Source organism: Nannospalax galili, unplaced genomic scaffold (genome assembly GCF_000622305.1).
Source record: "Nannospalax galili isolate Female #2095 unplaced genomic scaffold, S.galili_v1.0 scaffold853, whole genome shotgun sequence".
In the NCBI taxonomy this organism is placed as follows: Eukaryota; Metazoa; Chordata; class Mammalia; order Rodentia; family Spalacidae; genus Nannospalax; species Nannospalax galili.
This window is the reverse complement of record NW_008332825.1, coordinates 287,576-306,394: the sequence shown is the minus strand read 5'-3', so window position 1 is coordinate 306,394 and position 18,819 is coordinate 287,576. Positions and strand designations below refer to the sequence as shown.

At 44.3% G+C, this 18,819-nt stretch overlaps 1 protein-coding gene across 3 annotated transcripts; it reads right to left on the bottom strand.

The window, feature by feature from the left end:
- Positions 1–1,352: 1,352 nt before the first annotated feature.
- On the bottom strand, positions 1,353–17,524 carry Sar1a (secretion associated Ras related GTPase 1A). 3 transcript variants are annotated; one of them, XM_008827792.3, is made up of 7 exons: positions 17,396–17,524; positions 12,121–12,194; positions 11,879–11,998; positions 11,458–11,523; positions 8,363–8,466; positions 6,169–6,300; positions 1,353–3,605 (listed from the first exon to the last, which is right to left on the bottom strand). In XM_008827792.3, the coding sequence occupies exons 2-7, from the start codon at positions 12,176–12,178 to the stop codon at positions 3,489–3,491; spliced, it is 597 nt and encodes a 198-aa protein (XP_008826014.1). In that variant the 5' UTR covers positions 12,179–12,194; positions 17,396–17,524; the 3' UTR covers positions 1,353–3,488. The 3 variants fall into 3 exon arrangements, with proteins under 3 accessions (XP_008826014.1, XP_008826015.1, XP_017652304.1); XM_008827793.3 differs by having other exon boundaries at positions 12,121–12,190; positions 17,396–17,516; XM_017796815.2 differs by lacking the exon at positions 17,396–17,524 and adding an exon at positions 15,364–15,568.
- Positions 17,525–18,819: the final 1,295 nt, after the last annotated feature.

Below are 18,819 nucleotides of genomic sequence, written 5' to 3'. Positions count from 1 at the left end.
GTCTTCATGAACTTCCCCAAAGCCGTGTCCACAGCTAGACACATTATAAAAGTCTGCTTTAATTACTAAAATACCCATTGTTTACTAGTATACCTGTCAGTGTTAGTGAAAACTACCCACTTGCTGCTCAAATTACTGCATGAAGGGGCTGGAGAGATGGCTCAGCAGTTAAGAGCACTGGCTGTTCTTACAGAGGATTAGGGTTCAGTTTCCAGCACCCACATGGTGGTGACTGGACACTTTCTTCTGGCCTCCTCAGGCATTGTACACATGTGGTGAACTTACATACATGCAAGTAAAACATTCATCCAAAATAAAAATCAATAGTTTTTAAAATTTGTGCATGAATTTTTTTTGGGGGGGGGGTCTTTTTGAGACAGGGTCTCCCTATAGTCACAGCTGGCCCTAACTCACAGAGATCCGCCTGCCTCCGCCTCCCCAGTGCTAGGATTAAAGGCATACCCCACCACGCCCAGCTATAAACAGAATCTGTATCACTGTGCTGGTTCCCTGGACAGCACAGCTGATTCCAATGCTCCTGGTGGCAAACCTATTTGAAAAAGGGAAACAGTGGATGAGGCAGGAGTGAAAGGAAGCAGCCTTCCCAGGCTGTTTTTGTTCTGACACAAAACCTCCTGCCTTCCCCAACTTCCTGGCAATTAAGACTCATTTTCTCTTGAGAGTCCAGTGATTCTCCCTTAATGACACTCAGGCCTCCAGCACCCACTGTTCCTCTTCAAGATTTTCTGTGTGGAGGGCAGACCAGAGAGCCAGCAGGAGCCACTGTGGAGACCCTTTTGAGCACTCAGCGGACTCACCATTACGTTCCACTGTGCCTCCAGCAAACACACTCATTTACCCTTGGAACCCACAGCTTCCTTAGGTGACCATGACACATCCAACACAATCCTTGTCATCAAGAACCTGTTACATTTTGTCTCCCACTCTATTTGTCCTAGTACTTTGGTTTTGGGATCTCCTTTGGGATTTATTCTAAGCAACCATAAATGCGGAGTCCTCTGTTTTGTCACTGAAATGATTCTTCAATGCTGTGTAGGATGATGCTGTCCTTGCTAGCTGCATGTCTGATTTTGCTCAAGCACCTGCCACCACTATTCTCTTGTGGAAATGACCAACCACCATGAGCACAGCATGATCTGAGGTGCTCAAGCAGTACTGAATTTGCTACTAGAGCAGCCCAGCCTTTGTATTTTTTTCCTAGAAGCAATCAAGCCTCAATTCACCTTAAATGTTTCTTCCTATACATAGGATTGGTGTTTCCTCCCAATACAGGTAACCTTGTATGCTCAAATACAGAACAAATCAATGCAAAAAAAGAAAAAAGAGGCAAGTTTGTTTTAGCTTTTTATTAAAATGCTTAGGATACAGACTGACCTTTTGTAATGACAGGTTTACTTTTGCTGGAGTAGGACATATGTGCACTCTGTTAGACAGAATGAAGAGTCTCAATTCATGGCATTTTGCACAAGGCCCAGGCCCTCTGGGGGAGCCGTGCTCCTTGCAGCAGCCTTTTCAGCTTCCTTATTTTAGGAATGGCGTTCTGTGGGGCAGGAAACAGACTGGTGCCACTCTGCAGGCACCTCTTTCTCCAATGGCCAGAATAAACCACTTTCACAAAGAGCTGCCCTGAGTAAAGCCCATAGTTTTCTAGATTGCTACAGAGAGATTAGGGGCAAACAGGGAAAACACAAATAGGAAACGAACACTGAGGCAATCATACCTGTCATTTTCCTGGACAAAGAAGCATAGTCAGCCTTTAGCCAGTTACCCACCTAGATCATTTACCTGAGGCTTTAATGACCCTTTCCACATGAACCGTTCTGTCTCACTCCAGCTATGCTTGGATAAATGCAATGCATGCACTTGCCAGACAGCTCCTCACCAAGCCTATGCATTTAGACCCAGCAGTGCAACAGAACACTGCCCCACTAGGACCATGCTCAGATTAACAATGAGAACTCACTCCCCAGGAGTATGTTACCCACAATCCCCACGCTCTCACTGGACATAGGTTCTCCGAAAAGAAGCATCATCATCATAATTTTCACTTGAGGAAACTACCTCGCACCTTTCATTAAATGAAGTAATAGACACCCTCCCATCTTTAAACCATATCTTATCCTTTTATCTCTATTACAGGAGTATAGGTTAACATCATGAAAACCCAATTTCACATGTGGCACCAAGAAAACGAAATACTATAAAAATCCACTGACATTCTCACAGGCAGCTGCTGCTTCCACACTGGCTTTGCTGCCTTAGGGTCAGACAGGAAGTCCTACACTCAGTGTTTTCTCTGCTTATGTCTGAAATGGAGAAAAGCAACTTCATACCACACCCTGCCCAAACTTGGAAAAGCTTCAGGTGTTAACCTTTAAACAGTAACAAAACAAATAACCAGGAGGAAAAAAAAAGAGCTCATGAACAGCCCAAGAAACCAAATTCTGCAAGTGGAAAATTTAAGAGTCCACTGACAAAAGTCGGTCCTAGGTTCACTTGGTACTACTACCACCGCAGATGGCCAAGCCCTTGACTCACAGAATGAAGAGCTCTTCAGCTGTTGACCTTGCCCTGTGCCCTCCTATTCAGAACACTTTCCCCTTAGAATTTGTACAAAAGTATCTGACTCTAAGCACAAGACTATAGGAGACATGTTCTCAACTCTTTGAGGCAAACATTGCTTTTGTAACTGACAATGAAAAAGGAAGGAGCTGCAGAAAGAAATGACACCAGAGCAGAAGAGCAGAGTGCTGAAACTGGTAACTGTAAATAAAAATAATACAGTAACAATAACTCACTTTAGAGCCCATCCTTCCACAGTGAACAATCTGCTGCCCACTGCAAGACGAGCAGTGCCCCCTACCACAGTGGAAACCTGCCACAACTGCCTGGCCAGGGCTCTGTCCTTTCCTAGTTCTCGGTGCACACAGACACCACCTCCAACAAAGCAGTTACACATACAAGGGAGCGCTGGCCTCCAATGTGTTATCTGTTCATAATTTTATGAAATATCTAAATTCCATTTACTAGTTAAAAACAAAAAAAAGAATAGAAAACTCTGGACCAAGTAAATATTCAACTCAAAAAGTTAGAGGAGAGTTACCAATTACATTAACAACACTTTCTTTAAAAAATAGAATCACTTTCTTTTGAAATCAACCACAGTGGTGAGACGTGTTTTTCTTTTCAGGGGTCCCATGATGGCACAAACAGCTTTACCTAGCAAATCCTGCCAGCCTCCAAGTCCCTGGATACTGACCTGCACCAGCACATGGGCAGCACTACCTCCCAACAGTGTGGAGAAGAGCACATGTCACCACTGGGTGATGAGCGTTGACAGACGCTTGGCTTCTCAACACCAGACATGGTTGGAGAGCTTTCCTTGTTCTATTAGAAAAGTTCATGAGGAAGCTGTGAATAGGATCAGTCCAGAGAAGTAAAACTCTTTTATTTTCACTGTCCAAACATCAGTCAATATATTGGGAGAGCCAGCGGAAACCCTCGCCATAGCCTTGCCTCTTGAGCACACTGCACATGAACACTTCCATGGGGCGGGCGTTCAGTTCCTTCAGAGTCACAGTTCCCTAAGGGGGAGACAAACGCCAGAAAGGCCTGTTAGCATCTCCACATGGAAAGCTTGAAAGCGTGGTGGCTGACACCAGTTTCTTTGTTCTCCACCACAAATGCAAGGAGGTACTAATTACAGAAATGTGTTTGGCCAGGCAGATGGTTTCTGCAGGGCATTCTGCTTCAGGGTAAAAATAAACAGCATGGTTCTATGCATAGCCTCACCCTGTACCTCTGAAGAGCATTTGCTCTGAATGTCCAGTTATGACAAGAAACTATGGAGAAAGCTGCAGGGACCCATGGAACCAGCATGTTCTTTGATGAACAACAGAAGCCCAGGACTGTTGAGATGCATTCATTAACATAAGCCTTCAGAAACACTGAGGCTTGAACAAATTCAGTGAAGGGGCTACAGAGGTGACTCAGTGATTAACAGCACATGCAGAGGACCCAGGTTTGGTTCTTAGCATCCACATGGCAGCTCACAATTGCCTGTAATTCCAGTTCTAGGAGATCTGACACCCTCTTCTGGCCACTTCAGGCACTGCATGAGTAGGTACACATACATACATACAAGAAACACACACACACACTAAATAATCGAAAAGAAATTCATGTGTATGTAACACTCATAGTGGGACAATTAAATGAGTCGAAAGAAGAACTGTTTACACACACACACACACACACACACCCCATGTACACTATTATTTTAAAGATAGAATCTCAGGCTGGCAAGATAATTCAGCAAGTAATGTTGCCCACACCTGATAACCTCAGTTCAACCCGAGACCCCCATGGTGTAAGGACAGAACCAATTCCCATAGGTTATCCTCTGGCCTTCATACATATACATGGCATACATGCACAAACACACACACATAAATAAAAGCAATAAAGGCAGGCTCTTTATTTGTATACCAGGCTGGCCTCAATAGGATTATAGACATGCACCTCCACATCTGGCTTGGAAGCATTCTTTTAACAAACAATGCATTAAGACTAAGGAACTATGTGAATAAGGAAGTTTTCAGAGTTCACAGGAAAAAAAAAAAAAAGTCTTTTAAACTTTAAAAGCTCAAGATAAGGGGGCTGGGGCAATAGCTCAGTGGACAAAGTGCCTGGTACATAAGCAATCCCCCACATAAAAACTTGGACATGATCGAGCACATCTGTAACCCCAGGTGTGGGGTACAGAGACAGGTAGCCTGCCTACTCCAATAGATGGAACTCCAGGTTCTTTTAGAGGAAAAACCAAACATCACCCCAAGTCTCTAACATGCATGCACGCACACACACACACACACACACACACACACACACACACAAGGGCACACGCACACATGTGAGCGCACACGCGCACTCTTATAAATAAATAGTTGCAAAACACCCCCCCCACACACACACATAAACACACACACAAATAAAAAGATCAGAAGGATTCCTGCATAATTACACCTGGCTTGTATTTTCCATCTCATCAGCCTGTATTTCCACAACAGCATCCTTCCAATTATCGACACCACAGTACACTGATGTTAGGTATTCTAGCTCTATTTCTGCTTTATTATTCTGTTATTCACTTGCTATGCACACCTGAACACATTACTTTGTTTCCTCATTTGCAAAATGGGGTCACAGTCTCACTTCTCTGAGCATGGAGCACTGAGGATAATCAAGTGCTTTGATTTTAATACTTGGAAAGTATATACATGATCGCTCTTTGTCAAACCTGAAATTTACAGTAAAAAAAAAAAGTAAGAATTTTAAGCTAAGAGCTCTTCCAAGTGTCTTCTGAGAATCAGATTTGAAAGATGAGAAAATTTCTTTTTTTTTTTTTATTATTTTTTAAATTATATGTATGGAGGGGGTATACAGATGACTACAGGTACCCACAAAGGTCAAAAGAGGGTGCTGAATCCCCGGGACCTGGAATTACAGGCAGCTGACAGAGACCTGAACTCAGGTTCTCTGCAAGAGTAGTACATGCTCTTAACTGCTGAGTCATCTCTCCAGCCCCAGAAAATTCTTAAGAAGTAACATTGCCTTTTCTACCATTTCTTCAATTATTAGGTCTTAGAAAATGTTGGGGGGGGGGTGCTGGAAAGATGGCTCAGCAGTTAAGACCACCGTCTGCTCTCCAGAAGAGGACCCGGGTTCAAGTCCCAGCACACAGATGGTGGTTAACAACCATTTGTGTTCCAGGGGATCCAACACCCTTTTCTAACCTCTGAGGGTCAGACATCGGTGGACTTACATACATGCAAGCACTCAAACACGTAAAATAAAAATTTTAATTAAAAAAAAAAAGAGGGTTGGGAGTATGGCTCAGTGTACAGCATTTACTGAGCATGTACAAAGGCCCTAGGTTCAAGGCTATTTTTGTATCTCTAGGAAGGAGGGGAGAAGAGAAGGAGAGAAAAGAGGAAGGAGGGAAATAATAGCTAAAAGTTCTGCTGCTTATCAGTGAGCATATAAAACCATGCTTAACATGAGATCCTGTCACAAAAGATAAACAAAAAAAGCACCCATGCTGGAGCACTGCGTCTTCTCCACACCTCCTAAAGACTTTTCTCTTACCTTGCCTGTGGTCTGTCCATAAAGCCCAAATATCTCACGGAGTTTTTCTTCACCGATTGCATCTGTCCTGTCAATTTTGTTTCCCAAGATAAGGATTGGCACATTGGATATTGTTTCATCAGTCATTAAAGCCTACAGAGAGGATTTAAAAAGACTCAAGTGAGGAACCTAGGAAAGTTCACCACATAATGAAAACCAGTTCCTACAGTTTCCTAAGGCATCACATGGTCATCTTTGTATCTGAGGAACAGCTCACATACAATAAAAGAAAAAGGTTAAGCAATAGAAAGAAGGATGCTGAGCATGAGCAGGATGTAGTATCACCCACCTGTAAACCCAGCACCAGGAAGCTGAAGCAGAAGGATTTCCAGTTCCAAGCCAGTCTGGGCCACAAAATGAGGATTCTCAAAAAAAAAAAAAAAAAAAAGGGGGGGGGGGGGGAGTAGAGAGATGGCTCAGCACTTAGGAGTACTTGTTCTTACAGAGGACCCAGGGTTAGTTCTTAGCACTCATGTCGGCAGCTCACAACTGCCTGTAATTCCAGTTCTAGGGGATCTAATGCTCTCTTCTGATCTCTGTAGGTACCTGCATATATGTAGTATAGATTCATACAGGCACACACACATAAAAATATTGGGGCTCAGCAGTTAAGAACACTGGCTGTTCTTGCAGAAGATCCAGGTTTGAATCCCATCACCCACATGGCAGCTAACAACTGTCGGAAACTTCAGTTCCAAGGGATCTGACGGCCTCTTCTGCCCTCCTTGGGCATTGCACAACACGGGTGCACTTACTTACATGCAGGCAATACATGCATACACATAAAATAAAAATAAAAAATAATGTTTTTTAAAAACATATTTTTAAAAGTAGGAGTGGAGAGGGGCGGAGGGGAGCTGATCAAAAACATAATTGCATGAAATTATCAAATCAATGAAAAACTTGTGATGAAAAGACCACATTATGTAAAAATGTTTACTCTAAAAGTAACAGAACTATTAAAGGAAATTAGGTAGGGTAGTGTCAAGTATGAGAAAGTTCCTGTAGCCACAGCATGGCAGCAGTCAGGGGATAATGAAGTTCCACTTGGGAAGAGAGTAAGGAGGGAGTACTTTCTGGGCCACAGCAGTATGTGTGAGGCTGGAGTTTAGCAGGTGTGGATGAGAGCTATTCCCTTCGGAATCATTACCACGTGGGTGGCAGATGAAAGAATGGGCGATGACACCAGTCTGGGAAAGAGCACAGAGACTCAGGAAGAAGTCCACTTAAGGGTTAGGCAGAAGAAGAAGTGCTTGTGAAGAAGAATGAAAAGTAAACCAGACAACACTAAAAATCAACAGTAAATGATTGGACGTGGTATACACTAGCGTAGTCCCAGTACTTGCCAGGCTGTAGAGGCCAGCCTGGGCTGTCCATAGCAAGACCCTGTCTCTAAAAACAAACAAATTAATTAAATATAAAGTCAGGAGTATAAAGTGGAGCTTAAAGGAAGAACAAAATCATGAGGTCAAGTAAGGTAAGGACTGCCCCCAAGCAATTCCACACCAAAGGACAGACATTAGAAACATACTAAGAAATAAACCTGAGACAGGTTCAAACTGTCAAGAACAAGAGTGCAGGGGGGGTGGGGTGGTTAACAACTGCAAATCACAAAGAGAAAGAGAAAGAGATACAGGGAGAAGGGGTGGAGATAACAAGGGAACATCACTGCAAGGCTGACAAAGGAGAAAACCCAAGTGAGTCCCTAGTGGTATTAAGGGATACAAGGAACCCAAAACACTGAAGAGCTACAGACTTTCAAAGTCTAGTACTTGACTCAGTGGGAAAAGGCAGATTAAAAAGTGTTAAGAAATCTCATCTCTTTCAGGGTTCCACTACACCAATACTACAGAGTGACCAAACATGAGATATAAGAAGGATGGCTACTAAGTAGGCTGGGACAACAGATGTACTGGGGAGTGTTCTGAGCAATCTGGGCCACAGTTACTCTATAAGGATGGCAAAGTTAATTCATTCAAATTCAAGCTGAGGTTTCTCAGTACACTGAAAAACTCTTATCTCCGATTCTAAATATTTTCTTCCAGGACTCTGACCACACATTAACTGGGATAATTGCATACTGGCACTATTAAGCTGCACTTCTTAAAACAAACAGAGGCCAAGACAGTGAAAAAAATTATAAATATAAACCTACATTAAGCTCAACTTTGGATTCCATGAGGCGAGAGTGATCTGCACAGTCCACCAGAAAGACAATCCCATTAATCGCTGGGAGATAATTTTTCCAAACCCGACGTGCTGAAAGACAGAAATGTATAGATGCCATCAACAAAAAATGCAACTGACAAATGAATAATCTACTGGCCTACAAAATTAGACTACATTCTCAAGTACTGACCAGTACCAGCAGAACAGAGGCTGCAAAGTATGGTCCACGATGTAAACTTGAGTCTTGAGAAGTTGAAAATGAAGGGCTTTGTCTTCCTGGATAACTCCAGCACCTACAATCCCATACTTGCCTTCAGCTGCCCCTTTACATGAAGTCTGAGTCTTCAGATTGTCAAAATTTCCACCACTCCCTAGTGTCCTTAAATGCAGTAAATTTGACTCAAGTGACTTTGAGCCAATTTTGTTTGCACCCTCCAACTTAAAACATAATAATTAGCTGTTCATATAACTTTAGTCCCAAAATACTTCCTAATAAGCTAGTGAGGAGACATGGTGACAAACTTGACTGCTCAGCCCTCAGGACTGGGCCTGAGAGGTGGTTGAAACTCCCAGGCCAGTTACTCAGCCTGCCCTATTTCCTTCAAGGTGTTTTGTTGTGTTCAGACAGGGTCCCACTGTGTCATATAGCCTAGGCTGCCCTTGAACTCTACATCTTCCTACCTTGGCCTCCCAGTAGCTGGAATTACAGATGTATGCCTCCACAACGAGCTATATATTACTTGTCTTTGTTTAGTGATAAGCATGAATGTCTCAAAGTGGTGCTTTAACTGTGCTATATATTATTGTACTGTAAGGGGAGGCAGTTGGGGATTGAACACTTCAGGGTTTGAGACAGGATTCTCCCCATATAGCCCAGGGTGACACTCTCCCCACAAAGTGCTGGGATTGCAAGCATGTGCCACCACACCGTACTGCACTATAATCCCTACAGCATTCATTTCTAGTGCTCACATGGGATATGAGGGAGCAAGTCTACATCAAAGTGCTAGTTAACAGCCGCCAAGCAGAGGGAGAGGCTGGAGCTTTCACTTTTACTTCCACATTGACATAGTTTATTACACTAAGCCTGTGCTTTTATAAATTTTTTTTTTTTAAAAGGGACACTTTTAAGTCAGGCATGGTGGCACACACATTTAGTTCCAGCACTCAGGAGGCAGAGACAGGCAGATCTCTGTGAGATCCAAAAGACCAAAAAAAAAAGGGGGGGGGCACTTTAAAGATGTACAATATTGTAGATGCTTCTATAAAATGGTTGTTTTTTTCAGCTCAGTGGCCTGTACAAGGGCAGAAGCTAGAGAGAGATTGCACAGCACATAATGGAGCCAAATAAGAGAGCCAGCCTCAGTTCAATCCTCAGAACCCACAAGATGGAATAGAACCAACCCCTACAAGTTGTCCTCTGAGCTATACAGGTGTGCCATGGTGTGCAAGTGCATGCACAGATACCCCACGCTTTTTTGAAAAAAAGAAAAGGCGCTGGAGAGTTGGCTCAGCAGTTAAAGAGAACTAGCTGCTCTTGCAGAGGACTTGGGTTCCATTCCCAGCACCCACATGGCAGCTAACAACCATCTTAACTCCAGTTCCAGGGGAATCTGCCACCCTCTCCTGACCTTTGAGGGCACTGTACAGCATGGGTGCACCTACCTACATGCAGACAAAAAATGATAATATTTAAATAATAAGAAAAAAATGCTGGGAGTTCAAAACTGAACACAGAGTGGTGGTGCAAGCCTTTAATCCCAGCAGAGGCAGATGGATGTCTGTGAAACTAAGGACAGCTAGGTCTGCCAGGCCAGACAGGGCTACATAGTAAGATGCTGTCCCAAAAAACCAAACCAAAACAAACAAAAAACACCCAAATAGCTGGGCTTCATATCAAGATCCTGTCTCAAAATAAAAATAATTAGATAAGTGTTCTTGTTAAGTAAATTTGCCTCAGATAACAAAATAAATCTCTATACATCAACACATTCCCCGTCCCTTTACTTAAGGAAGCCTGCAAGCTAAATTTATCACATTAAATCTCCAATTCCAAGTTCAGGTATCTAAAGACATCTGTTATCAATTGGTTCGGAATTCTCCAGATGGCTCAGATTTCTCTTGCTCTGAATTTAGATTTGTAAGAGAAGCAGAAAGACACCAAATACCCACCCATCCCTAACTACAAAGGAAGAATAAAGAGCTCATTACAGACAAAAGAAAATAGACATTCCCTAGTTGTTGGGGAACCCTGCTGTTAAGGTTGGCTCCTTTCTCAGCAGGAACTTCCTGCCTGACTTACCAGGAAAGTGCCGCCAAGCACAGATGCTTGGCCTCGTTTAACATGACCCTAGGAATAGTTACCTGGAGTAAAAACTACCCCCAGGTTTTTTCTATATGATAATTAGGCATTGCCCGGTAGTCAGATGATAGGAGCCCACTGCCACATGTAAATAAAGCATACTATGAGCACCTATCAGCTGAGGCATTGGCTACTGCCTCCACACTATATTTTCCCTAACCCCCACTGAATAAACGGAGCTGTTTCACTGAAACTAGAGCTGTTTCACTGAGTCTGGAGCTGTTTGTATCACTGAACCTGCCTACCCAGAAGGGCTTTCTTCTGTCAGTGCTCACTGGCCATCCTGACCCCGTTCGTTGAGGCTTCTGCTCCCTTGGTCCTCGTGGGGCTGGTGGCCAACGACCCAGGAGGGGAGGGAGAGACCCCACACCTACTAACTTCTGGTATATTTTCCTCTACTTTTTTTTTCTGAACAGGCATTTTCAATTATTCTAATAATATTAAATATGACTTTTTAGGATATAAATTTTGAATGAAAAAAAATCATATGCTAATGCAATTAATTGTATTCCACAAAGTTGTCCTTTGACCTCTGCATGAGGACCCTGACACGTGTACACACACACACACACACACACACACACACACACACAGACACACACACACCATGCATGTGCATACACTGGAGAATACACACAATTTCGTTTCCAAGTAAAGTGACTGCTCTGCTGGGGGTGGCTCACAGGACGAAGTCAGTATCACACCCTTGAGTCTCTTACCTTGCTCATGTCCACCAAGATCAAAAGTGGTAAAAGTCATTCCAGCAATCGTCAGCTCTTCTGAGGCTGAAAGTGTCAAAAAGAGGGGAAGAAATAAAACTTCCCATTACTAGTACTGTAACCCAATATTAATACAAATCTTAATGAAGTTTCCACCTTGTTAAAAAAAGATAGAGGAATTTAAACATTCTTTTAAAAGCCTCAATTTTCCTTTTCTCTAAATTTTCTACTTAGAATCAGATACAGGGCATGTGTCTCATTACAGAACCAACCAGAAAAGATGGTAACAGAGTTCCAGAGGTTTAGAGTGTGACCTGAGTGTGTAACATAGATCACTTCAAAGTGAGCTAATGTCTGGGACCTCAGTAAAAGAACTGTTAACTGGGGATTCATCTTCCAGGCCTCGTATTTTCAAACCTACTGGGATGTAGTGTTGGAACATGTTGGCCCAATCTGTCATCTTTGAGCATGTGAAGAAGAGTGGTTTTGCCTGCATTGTCCAAACCCAAGAATACAAGCTTTCCAGATTTCTTATAGAGTCCTAAAAGAGAAAAGAAAATTATTATGTAAATTGTATCTCTTACACCAAAGGCTGCTTTTATGTACACTGTTGGAGGAAGTGCAGTTTGAAACCTGTAGTGTATTTCAAGGAAATGGATTTACCTAGGAACTGAAGCACACTGCTGAAGCCATTGTAGATCCACTCGAAGATGAACGACATTATTAATGCTTACTACCTGGGAAAAACATGAACATAGGAAACATTAGCTTTCTGCATGCCTTATTCTCTGGCCCTGATACATGTTTACAGACCCAAGTTGTCTAGGCTAAGAAAGCAAAGACCAACTAACCACAAAATTCTCCCCTCTCCCCAGGAATTTGTGCTTGGGAGGGAAGCCTCTAGAGTTCTCAGATATGCACAAATTCAGATACCCAGAGTTACAGGAGACTTACTCCTCTAGGCAGCTGCTCATTCACACCCCCACTAGCCACTGCTGCCTACCAGTTAGCAACACCTCTAGGGAATCAGTGTCATCAAAAGGCCAAACAGGAGCACTAGGTAAAAAACATGAATGACAGCTGGGTGAAGTGACCCATGCACTTGAGAGGCACAGAGGCAGGAGACTCACTGGCCAGCCTTGTCTACACAGTCAGTTACAGGCTAGCCAGGGCTATACAGCAAGACTGTGTCTCAAAAACAAAAAACAGAAAAAAAAACACCAAAAATCCTAAAAAACTAAAAATACAAATTAACTCGAATGAAAAGTCTATTGGCACATTCTTAAACACAGCTCTAAGAAACAGTCACCCCAAATCTGATCAACTGACCCAATTTACCTTGCTCTATTTACCAATGGTATCGCCTCTTAAGCAACCCCTTTGCTTTAAAAAAAATTTTATTTATTATTTTTATTTTATGTGTATGCATGTATTGCTTGCTTGTAGGTAAGTGCATCCATGTTGTGCAATGCCCGTGGAGGTCAGAAGAGGCTGTTGGATCCTTTGGGACTGGAGTTATGGACACTTGTTAGCTGCCATGTGGGTGCTGGGATTCCAATCTGGGTCTTCTGCAAGAACAACCAGTGTTCTTAACCGCTGAGCCATCTCTCCAGCCCCCATGTTTCAACTTATAAAAAGAGGACACACTATTTCATGATATAATCAAGTACAAATCCATTTTACAAGTAATTTTTTTAAGAGTACACATTCAGAGCTGGGCATGGTGGTGCACACCTATAGTCCCAGCACTTGGGAGGAAGACGATCTCTGTGAGTTCAAGGCCAGCCTGGTCTACAATAGTAAGTTCCAGGACAGCTGGGGCTTTCGAGAGACCCAAAGAGACCAAAATATAAAATAAAATTTTTGGTCTTTCAAAAAGACCAAAAAATTAAAAAAAAATAAAGGGGCTGGAGAGACGGCTCAGTGGTTAAGACCACCCAGGTTCGATTCAAATCCCAGCACCCACATGGCAGCTAACAACTGTCTGAAACTCCAGTTCCAGGGAATCCAACAGCCTTTTCTGCTCTCTGAGGGCACTGGAGACACGGGTGCACTTACCTACACACAGAGGTAATACACGCATACACATAAAAATAATAAATAAAACATTTAAAAACAAATAAAAATTAAAAAAGAATACTCATTCATAATATAGGAAGAGCTCCCAAAGCAAGATTGTAGCTTAATTAGCACAGATATTAGTATCTTCCTATTTCCTATAGACTTAGAAAAAACAAATCACTAAAAGCGACTGACAGGTCTATACACTTCAGCAATAATCAACAGGGCCTGAGTATAGTTAAGAGAGAAGGATCTAGAAACACTGGGGAGCCAAGGGTTCTCAGAGCCAACATTTTCTGGTCACGCTCAGTTTTCACCTCAGTAGCTCAGATTTAGTGCAAAAAGGAAGTACCACCACTTTCTCAGTGAAAGTAAAGCAAGACCAGACTTCATACAGAATGTGCCCAACTGCAATCAAACAAAACTTACACAAACAATAAATGGGAAAAAGGTTAAACAAAACATACATACATATGCTGTGTTACCTGGGCTGGTGCCAAACTCCTGAGCTCACAACAGGCACGTGCCACTATGCATAGCCCCACCTACATTTTTCAAAGAATGCTGAATTAAAAGGAAGATATTTATCCTATTATTGGGTTTTTATCAGGCCTGTGGCCCGACCTATAAACCTAGGGCCTGCTTCAGGCTCACAGTCCTCAGCTCTTACACAGAAGAATAAAGAATGGGTTTTGGTGGAGGTATAGATTAGGAAAGCCTTTATGAGAGACACTGAGGATTCTGTTGTTGCTTTTGTTTTGTTCTTCTCAGCAACATTCAAATATATTCTGGCAGACATGAACACACTGTTAAATAACAGCCAGGAAGGGTGGCACACACCTGTAATCCCAGCACTCAGGAGGCTAAGGCAGGAATATCACAAATTCAAGGCCAGCCTGGGCTACATAGTGAGTTCAAGGAGAAGTTTGGGCTACACGACAAGATCTGTCTCAAAGAAACAGAAGTTCAGCCAGGAGTGATGGCACACATCTTTGATCCCAGCACTCAGGACGCAGGCCAATCTCTGTGATTTCAAGGCCAGCCTGGTCTACATAGTGAATTCCAGGCCAGCTGGGGCTACAGGGAGACCCTGTCTCAAAAAAGAAACAAGTTGGGGGCTGGAGAGATAGCTCAGCAGTTAAGAGCACTGGCTGCTCTTGCAGAAGACAGAGGTTTGAGTCCCAGCATCCACATCACTAACAACCATCTTGTAACTCTAGTTTCAGGGGCTCCATCGCCCTCTTTTGACCTCTACAGGTATTGCACAATACAGGTGCACTTACACATATGCAGGGAATACACTCATACATAAAAAAAAAAAAGAAAAAGAAAATTAGAAAAAAAAAGAAACAAGTTGGAATATGGTGGCCCTTTGGAGGTGGAGGCAGGAATATTCAAGGACAGCCTCAACTGTATAGTGAATTCTAGGCCAGCCTGGGCTACACAGTGAGACTCTGTTTCAAAAACAAAGAAAATGAAAAATGTATTCCCAATCTGGTTACTTCTGCAAAGGTGAAACTTTAAGGAATTTCTTTCTTTTTAAAAAAAAAAATATTTATTTTTTATGTGTATGTATTGCCTGTATGTAAGTGCACCGGTGTCATGCAATGCCTGTGGAAGACAGAAGAGGCTGTCAGATCCCCTGGAATTGGAGTTACAGACAGTTGTCAGCTGCCATGGGGTGTTGGGATTCGAACCCGGGTCTTCTGCAAGAACAGCCAGTGTTCTTAACTGCTAAGCCATCTCTCCAGCCCCCAAGGAATTTCTTATGGCAACTAAACTATTCTGATCTGCCGGGTCTTATTCCCTTCCCTTGTTTTAAAAGTCCTTGTTTTAAGTTATTACCTCCAAAATGATCTTAAAAAGCATTTGAAGAAACTCCAGGTGATGCTAAAAAAATAACTCTCACTGGACCCCAAGAGTTGGGTTGTGGGGTTGGAGAGATGGCTTGGTAGTTAAGAGCACTTGCTGCTCTTGCTGCTCTTGGTTCCCAGCACTCACATGGTAGCTAACAACCACTTGCAACTCCAGTTCCAGTGGATCTGATGTTCTCTTCTGGCCTGTGAAAGCATTTCACCCATAGGGTACACTTACATGCATGTAGGCAAAACACTCGTACACGAAACATAAATTAATCTCTGGGAGTTCGAGGCCAGCCTGGTCTCCATAGGGAATCCAGACCAGCTGAGGCTACAGGGAGACCCTGTCTCAAAAAGACCAAAAAAAAAAAAAAAATCCAAGAACAACAAAAAAACCAACAACAAAAGAGTTGGGCATGGTGACACATGCCTTTAATCCCAGCACTCAGGAGGCAGAGGCAGGTGGAGCTCTGTGAGTCCCAGGCCAGCCTGGTCTACATAGTGAGTTCCAGAATAGCTGGGGCTACAAAGAGACCCTGTCTCAAAAAGACCAAAAAAAAAAAAAAAGAGTTGGGCAGGGCACGGTGGCACATGCCTGTAGTTCCTGCACTTGGCAGGCAGACGTCTGTGAGTTCAAGGCCAGCCTGGTCTACACAGTGAGTTCCAGGCCAGCTAGGGCTATTCAAAAAGACGGAAAAATGATGAGCGAGAGAGAGAGAGAAAGAGAGAGAGAGAGAGAGAGAGAGCGAGAGAGAGCGAGAGAGAGCGAGAGAGAGAGAGAGAGAGAGAGAGAGAGAGAGAGTTGGACTGTACTGCCATCCAGAGTTAAGGAAATGGCTTGCTGGTTTCTCTGATCTTGAGATCTCAAGATTCAAATTAACTCATCTGCAGTCTTAAGAGTTTATACAAGCCAGGGGTGGTGGTACATGCCTTTAATCCCAGCACCCAGGAGGCAGAGGCAGGAGGATCTCTGTAAGATCGAGGCCAGCCTGGTCTACACAGAGTTCCAGGCAAGCAGGAACTACCAGGAGACCATGACACATACACACAAGAGTTTGTATGAATATCCCATTTCATCCTCATACCAACTCTACCAAGCAGGGATCTCTGGCCTCTTTTAACAAGATGAGGATGTGCATACTCCTAGACTACCTGGTCAGATGAAAAAATACCAGTTCCAGAACTTAAACCCTTCTCCTGTCAATGTAAAATTCAAATTACAGAAGTGCCACACACTCTCAAAGGGAACACACCTCCCTAACCCATGAAATGTTAAGAGAACTCTAAAATGTATGCGTTCTAAACTAACAAAAACATTCCTGTACCTAAGTGCAAACTTGCAAATATCAAGCAGGGGAAACAAAACAGATTCCCAAACTGACCACTAGCCAGTAAAAAAGTACCGGCTCATTACTTCTTAAAAGTACTCAGAGATACTTGCAAGTATCACTCTAGATAGAGCTAGAGTAGATGGCAGATGGCTTTTAGCTAAGAAACTCTACCAAACTGCAGGGTAAATTGTTAAAGGCCAGCCCTCTGGCAATGCTCCCTCGAACTCCCATCCCAACCTAAGCTGATGGAGCCCAGGTACAGAGAAAAGAGCAGCAAGCAGGGGAGAGGGAATTTTTCCATGCACAAGAATTTAAAAAAAAAAAAAAAAAAAAAAAAAGGGTAGGGGTGGAAGTTGAAAACACTGGGTTCGATCCCGGGCGTCGGATGGCCAGTACAGGCTGCGGATGGGGCTCGCTAGCTGCAAGGTCCCGGGGCCTGAAGAATTCCAAGATGATCATCCAGTGCTCGCACTCGCCTCATCGGAGCTCCGAAGTGGAGCGCGGCGGCCCCCAGCCCCTGGCCGCGGTGGCCGGTCCCCGCCCCGAGCCCGCCCGCCCGCGGAACCGCCTGCGTGTCACTTCCCCACCCCCAGCCTTGCCGCCGCGGCCCCCCGCCCGGTCCCCTTCGCCGCCCGTCCAGGGCCCCCCGCCCCACTGCGCTTCCTTCGCCCCCGCGCCTCGACTCACGGCCCGAGGGGCTCCTCCGGCGGCGGCGGGTGGCGCGGACCCTCCCTCAGAGAACAGGGACCAGCAGCACCCAGGACCGCCAGCTACGCGCCGGATGTACGACACGCTCCTCCCCCGAGACTTCCGGGCGTTCACTGGCCTCGCCCCTTCTGAGCGTCAGCCGCACTACCAGCCACTCAGGCGCGGAGGGGGAGGGGCGGGTCTAAGGAGTGACGAGTAGGGGCGTGGTCGAGATGAGCCGGTCCGCTCCGGTAGGGTCGGCGCGAGACGTGGCAGCCCCTGGCGGGTGGCCTGGGCTTGTGTATGCCAGTCCAGTGCTGGCGGGTCCCCGGGAGTTCTGTCATCTGGACGCCGGAAGCCAGCAGAGGAGGCCGAGGATTAGCAGAGTTGACCTTGGGGTGCTCGGCCGAAGGTGGACGCCACCAAGCCTATATTTTAAGTCACATTTCCCTCCCCTGAGATAGCCTATTGTTTGGTTTATTTTATTTTTTTTATTTTATGTGTATGAGTGTTTTGCCTGCATGTATGTAAGTGCACCCTGTGTGTGCAATGCCTGCGGAGGCCAGAAGAGGACGTCGTGGATCTCCTAGAACTGGAGTCACAGATGGTTGGGAGCTGCCATGTGGGTGCTGGGCTTCGAACCCGGTCCTCTGGAAGAGCAGCAAGTATTCTTAATCATGGAGCCGTCTTTCCACGCCCCTATTGTTTGTTTCTTATAAAAGCGGTAAATTATTTATTGAACACATGTACATCGGGTGCTGGACATGCTTCATCTAATTTAACCCTCGTTAAGGTCCTGTGACGCAAGTACTGCTTGCTAGCCCCATTGTACAAGTGAAAGAACCTAGGCTCAAAATGGGGCCGCCAAGATGGTGCAGCAGGTAAAGGCGCTTGCTGCCCTATGAAGCAAGCCTGATGACCTAAATTTGATCCCTGGAACTCTTGTAAAAAGATGGGGGGTGGGGGGCTGGAGAGATGGTTCAAGAGCACTGGACTGCTCTTGCAGAGGACCCTGGAACTGAAATTACCTGCTGGTGTTCACAACCATGTGGGTGCTGGGAACCAAAGGCTGGTCCTCTGCAAGAGCAGCCAGTGCTCTTAATCGCTGAATCATCTCTCCAGCCCCGAGATTTTTCTCTCTCTTCCTTTCTTTCTTTCCTCCCTCCCTCCCTTCCTTCTTTCCAACTACATTTATTTGGTGCTGGTTACATAAAATAAACCAAAAAAATTTTAATTACATTTATTCATTTATGTGTATGTGTGTGCACACATAGATGTGTGTGTGTGTGTGTGTGTGTGTGTGTGTGTGCTTGCACCAAAGCGTGCATATGTCAAAGGATAACTTGTAGGAGTCAGTTCTCTCAAGGATCTAATTCAGGTTGTCAGGCTTGGCAGCAAGCATCTTTACCCACTGACCCATCCCA

Coding starts and splice junctions, on each gene's coding strand:
- Sar1a (XM_008827792.3), bottom strand. CDS start 12,178: ATGTCGTTCATCTTCGAGTGGATCTACAATGGCTTCAGCAGTGTGCTT. Junction 11,999..12,120: donor CAGTGTGCTTCAGTTCCTAG/GTAAATCCATTT, acceptor TTTCTCTTTTAG/GACTCTATAAGAAATCTGGA. Junction 11,524..11,878: donor TGTTCCAACACTACATCCCA/GTAGGTTTGAAA, acceptor TGACACTTTCAG/CCTCAGAAGAGCTGACGATT.